The sequence below is a fragment of the Bidens hawaiensis genome, unplaced genomic scaffold (assembly GCF_021521415.1).
Source record: "Bidens hawaiensis isolate Kalapana, Puna unplaced genomic scaffold, B.hawaiensis_p1.1 tig00031115_1, whole genome shotgun sequence".
Lineage (NCBI taxonomy): Eukaryota > Viridiplantae > Streptophyta > Magnoliopsida > Asterales > Asteraceae > Bidens > Bidens hawaiensis.
The window spans coordinates 26,254-32,261 of NW_027505203.1; the positions used below are offsets into that span (position 1 = coordinate 26,254).

Genomic DNA, 6,008 nt, shown 5'->3' on the forward strand with positions numbered 1-6,008 from the left:
TGAAAAGTTGCCTCCTAGTTGGGTTGAGTTTAAGAATTATCTTAAGCACAAACGAAAGGAGATGACTATTGATGAATTAATTGTTCGTCTTCGAATTGAGGAAGACAATAAAACGGCTCAAAAATCAGCTCGTGTGGAGCCAATGGCTAAGGCCAACATGGTTGAACTTGGACAATCTTCTAAGGGGGGGCATAAGGGTAAGGGCAAAATGGATAAGAGAAAGGGAAAGGTGAACCTTGGACCGAAGAAGGAGGTTGTGAAAAAGAAATCTCAATCTTCAAACTTCCAAAGTGTTTGTTACAATTGAATGAGAATGGCCATCGTGCGAACCAATGCAAGAAGCCTAAGCGTGAGCGTGCGCATATGGTGGATGAAAATGGTGAACCGTTGGTGGCAATGATCAAATAATATAACAACAATGATCAAATAATATAACAACAATCTTTCAAAACGTAACATTTACGAGAATGTAGACGAAAATGGGTTTTTGAACAAAACTCTAGTATAAAAAGCAGATACTTGAATCTGATTCGCGTAACAGTGATTTATTTATCATGTTTTATTGAACTTAACAACTGATAACAATATGTTTAAAGAAATATTATCACATCCACTATTTTTTTTTTTAAACTGAGGGTGTTACATATTGCTTCTTTAACATCATTTATCAAGGGTTAGATAATATTGTAATGGTTATTTTAATATTTTGTATGCAAAGTGTAAAGTATTATTATTATTCTATCTTTTAACAAACAAGTTTCTATCTTAATTTGTTTCAAAGGATCATCAATTTATGTACCCCAAACAAAATTAGTAGCACACCTCGGTTTCATATGATGACGTGAACGATGACGTGGCAGGTCAGACTATGAACAATCCTTGACCTATTACGGGATATTCCCATAAGTCAGGATACTCATAGTCATAGTCAAATTTTAGTGCATCGTTTATGAACTCTTGATCGTTAAACTTGGTCACGGTCACGCCTTTGTTTTGATGGTCAACGTTTGTCGACGAACAGTGTTGACCTTGAAGCAAAAAAGGCGATAGTTCCATGTTGTTTATCGAAGTTTGCTCAGTACAAGGGTCTTGTTTCATGCTCCATGTTGGACCGATGACTGGATCAGGCAGTTGGAAACTTGGTATGCTCGTGTTCTGCTGAGCTGGCAGCCCGACCCCAGTGAAACAGCTGTTGTGTACTTGAAACTGTGGAGCATTGTTGTTGTTGTTTTCTTGTTTGAATTGTATTTCTTTAAAACCGCCACCCCAAGAGTACTGAGTCGGTAACACTGAGTTAAACTGCGAGTACTGAGTTGACTCGAACGGGTGGATACTAGTCTTGGCTGCGTAACCGGTTATCATTTTCTTGGGCTTTATTGTCTGCAATGCAGCATTATTACCTTTGACATCAACTTCATGGATTGTATGATTGGTGGTTCGGTGGCTGCTGACGGCTTCATTTTGTTGAATTTTTATAGGTTCAGTCCGTTTTTCGGTTGTGTCTCTTGGATTAATATCCGGATGTTTTGTCCCGCTAGCTGAAGTTTTAAGATCATCTTTTTGTAATCTTGTTAAGTAGAGGCGATATTTCTGCACTATTTAAAAACAATTTATGAAGAAACCGGTTATAATATTGTGAAAGCTACCGAATAATTCAACTTATACCATATGCTGCTAAAACCATGCAAGATGATGAAAAAAACCCGAAAAATGTTTGATAGACTAGTAACCGAGGGTATTTTTGTCTTTTTAAAAAAATTAAAAATACTTTTATCATTTACCATTTTTTTTGTCAAGTTTAGTAAAGTGGTCTACAAACTCGATACGTATTTGGGTGACCTATAAAGTAAGTTTTAAAGTTTAGTACATATGCGACGTTAATGAAAAAAGTTGAATACTTGAGTGAACGACACGTAAATTATCATATATCAATATAACATATAAAAAGGTGTAAACATAACAGTTGCCAAGAGTTGAAGAAATACCTGCAAGTGGCTTGCTACGTTCTCTCTCGTTAGCCATGGCACGTTCATGAGGTCGAGTATTTTCTTGGGACCCACTTCTGCCATAAATTATGCAAACAATTTTATACCTAAAGTTTTATGGAAACCATAAGGGTTTTTTCTAAAAAATAAAAAAACAATGTATTTTGTCCGGTTTTAGTCATTGTACTTTCTTAGTACATATGACTATATGAGCTGTTAATAGATATGTTTTTTGTCCCATTTGGTTCATTATGCGAACTTGTAAAAATTACAGTATAATGGCCTGAACGGGACAAAACAATAATTTAAAAAAAATGTAAAATCCGAACTCACTTTCAAAACCAATAAGATTGACAGCTTTGACAAACTTTTGATGAAGATCAACGGTCCAAACAACGCGCGCTTTCTTGACCGAAGAATGATCAGCAAAGTCTTTCTCTTCATACTTATTATGTTCCGAATCTTTTCTTTTCCTACTACCCGGTGTCATATCACCTCCGCAAAACAAGTATCCGTCATCAGATTGTTGTTCAGATACATTCCTCATCATCAGAATCTCTTCAAGTCCCTCATGACTTTCGCTATCTTTCACCTCGTGTATCTTCTTTCGGTAAACATGCTGCCATATGTTCCTTAATTCCTTCATTCGAATCGGTTTTAGAAGATAGTCACAAGCACCGTGTTGTACACCTCTCATAACTCGGCTTGTTTCACCATCAACCGACATCACTGCATAGAGATTATTAAAAGGATGTCATATTCGGACGCCAGCCTATCAAGGCCTATACAAGTAAACAACATGTATAGGCCTGATGTCTCGTATAGAGCCTTGGGCCTATACAAATCGTATAGACGCCTATAACAAAAATTTTGGTATATTTTTTAGGATCCATTAAGAAATCCTATTAATTAAGTTACATTTTTTTCAATTATAAAACATCAAAGTAATAAATATACGAGTCATATAGCTCAATACATCTCATATAGGCCTATACATGACGCATATTTTACTGGTCAGAATTAATATTAGGTGTTGTTTGTTTTTGCAGACATAAACTGTCTGCAAGCTGATTTCATCTGTTTTCATGTCTGCAACTGAAGATGTGGTCTGAAGATCTGCAAGCTGAAAATATAAGACTGTTTGTTTTTATAAGCTGATACTGTCTGCATAACTGTCAAACTTATCTCACAAGATAGAAGTCATTTATTCAAGTTACATCTAGTTTTTAGTCTTTGCTTTCCATGCCGATTTGGTTTTGGTGGGTGGTGGAAGGTGGTGGTGGTGGATGGTGGTAGTGGCGGCGGACGGTGGGTAGTGGCGGTGGATGGTGGTGGTGGACAATGGGTGGTGGTGATGGATGGTTTTGGTTGGTGGTGGACGGTGGTGGTGATGGATGGTTTTGGTTGGTGGTGGACGGTGGTGGTGATGGATGGTGGTGGTGGTGGGTGATGGATGGTGGTGGTGGCGGTGATGGATGGTGGTGGTGGTGATGGATGGTGGTGGTGATGGATGGTGGGTGGTGGACGGTGGTGGTGATGGATGGTGGTGGTGGTGGCGGACGGTGGTGGTGATGGATGGTGGGTGGTGGACGGTGGTGGTGATGGATGGTGGGTGGTGGACGGTGGTGGTGGCGGTGGCGGTGATGGATGGTGGTGGTGGTGGGTGATGGATGGTGGTGGTGGCGGTGATGGATGGTGGTGGTGGTGGCGGACGGTGGTGGTGATGGATGGTGGGTGGTGGACGGTGGTGGTGATGGATGGTGGGTGGTGGACGGTGGTGGTGGCGGTGGATGGTGGTGGACGGTGGCGGCGGGGTACGGGGGTGGTGGTGGCGGCGTACGGTGGGTGGTGGTGTTGGCGGACGGTGGTAGGAGCAGTGGATGAGAGGGTGGCTGCAAAGGGAGAAGAGTAGGGTTTTTTTGTGAAGATGTTTTAAGCAAGATTTCCTTGCTTTTCTTTTAAGATGAAAGAAGATAACTTCAGATCTGTTTTAAGAAAAAAAACAAACAGTCTTCAAGGGTAATGTCTGCGCGCCTGCAGACATTAGCTCCCTTGAAGATGTTTGAAGAAAAAACAAACACCCCCTTAGTGTATGTGTGTATTAATGTATAGAGTTAACTGACTTAAGACAGGAAGATCCATTTCAAGTCCAACATGCTCTAAAAGCTTGAAACCATCCATGTCAGGCATGTTAACATCACTAATAACTATGTCAAACCCGTCTTTTCGCTCACGAAGCAGATCCAACGCCTCGATAGCTAGTCCACATGTAGTAACTGAAACAGCAATAATCAACAAGAAATAAAACATCACCATATACATATATTAAAAAAGTAACAATAATATAACTTTGTGAACATAAATGCTATAACTAATGGGCTGAAGTTGGCTAGGCCCAAAGTGAGCCCAAGCCCAATAAAGGAAATATCACTTCAAATATGTATCAGATGCTCAAAACATAGAGCATCAATATTACAAAAAGAAACTTGTCTACCTCAAACATTCCAATCAAGTTATCTTAGTGTCTGACAACTATAAACTAGTAAGTATATATTGTAAACCATCATATCATAATTTAGAAGGCAATTAAGCATATTGAAAAAGTAACTTGTAAAAGAGTGTCTAGGATCATAATATTATTGAAACTGAAATATTATGTATAACATTTTGTAGATTTTTTCATTATCTTTAATAAATTTGAAGACAATAAATTGAAATTTTTGTATTAATAAAACAAACTTTGCATAAAAAAAATTAAAAAAAAAAAAAATTATTGACTGACTCATAAAATAGTACACCTATTAATCATGCATATAATAACACCTAAAATCTCTTCTTTTTTTTTCCAAAACTTAATTAGAGTTGTATTTAATATTTATGCTCCATACACATCAAAACCAAAAATAATTCATAATTATAATGATGTATACACTATTATTCAGATTCACTCATATAAACTTGTATACATAACCTAAAACAAATAATAATAATAATAATAATAATAATAATAATAATAATAATAATAATAATAATAATAATAATAATAATTTCAAAAGGGGGTTGCGGCGCAACTTTCTGCCCGTTTGCATGCCTTGTAATCATTTTGTAGTAACTAAATAAGGCCAACAGATAAATGTATAAAACTTTGGTGGTAAAAGACTAAAACTTCAAAGAAGGTCAAATTTTATGTTACTAGAGTTTAGAAGTAAAAAAGAAAATAATAATAATAATAATAATAATAATAATAATAATAATAATAATAATAATAATAATAATAATAATAATAATAGTGAAGAAACAAGAACCTTCATAGGAGCACTTCTTTAGCATCTTCTCAAGAATTTTCAACCAAGTAGGATCATCGTCAACGACAAGAACACGAAGACCAGCGGGAAACACATCCGCTCTAGGCGATGAGAATCCATGTATTCCTTCAGTCATCAGCTAAGACAAATATATAAGTATATAACACCTTTGTGATCAAATAAACACCAAGATCTTTAGCGAACGAGTAGTTGTTCCAAACCCGAGCTCAGATTATTAATACTGAGGGAGTGTTGAGAGTTTGGAGATTATCAAGTGAAGTTTGTGGTCAGATTATTAATAAACACAAGGAGAAGAATATTTGGCGCCAGTAGCAAGCTAGCAGTTAATAACGGTCCCCTGTGTTAATAATAACAATAAAGAATATTTTATTTATACCCTTATTGTGGTTTGTGTTATCTACATCCTTTATATTGTATATTGTATTATATATTCCACCATCCATATGGATTAATTAAAACAAGTACTTGTATACGTGCGTTGTAGTGGACTGCCTTATACGCGCATTACATGATTGAAAGCTACTGCGCGTAGAGGAAATTCTAAAAGTTTTATTGTGAAAGTTGGTCAGTATTGGTTCAATTTGTTATCGTAAAAATTTTGTAGTCAAAGTTGAAATTTTAAAAGTTTTATTGTGAAAGTGTAAAGTTTTTGTGGTCAAATTTGAAAGTCTAAAAGTTATATAGTAAAACTATGAAA

The 6,008-nt window shown here is 36.5% G+C and overlaps 1 protein-coding gene across 2 annotated transcripts; it reads right to left on the bottom strand.

Annotated features, from left to right (window-relative positions):
- Window positions 1-831: 831 nt before the first annotated feature.
- Window positions 832-5,634, bottom strand: LOC143611429 (two-component response regulator ORR26-like). Of its 2 annotated transcripts, none has more exons than XM_077085629.1 (5): window positions 5,291-5,634; window positions 4,109-4,261; window positions 2,319-2,714; window positions 1,986-2,059; window positions 832-1,590 (listed from the first exon to the last, which is right to left on the bottom strand). In XM_077085629.1, the coding sequence occupies exons 1-5, from the start codon at window positions 5,424-5,426 to the stop codon at window positions 862-864; spliced, it is 1,488 nt and encodes a 495-aa protein (XP_076941744.1). In that variant the 5' UTR covers window positions 5,427-5,634; the 3' UTR covers window positions 832-861. The 2 variants fall into 2 exon arrangements, with proteins under 2 accessions (XP_076941744.1, XP_076941743.1); XM_077085628.1 differs by having other exon boundaries at window positions 1,986-2,062; window positions 5,291-5,633.
- Between the last annotated feature and the right edge of the window lie 374 nt (window positions 5,635-6,008).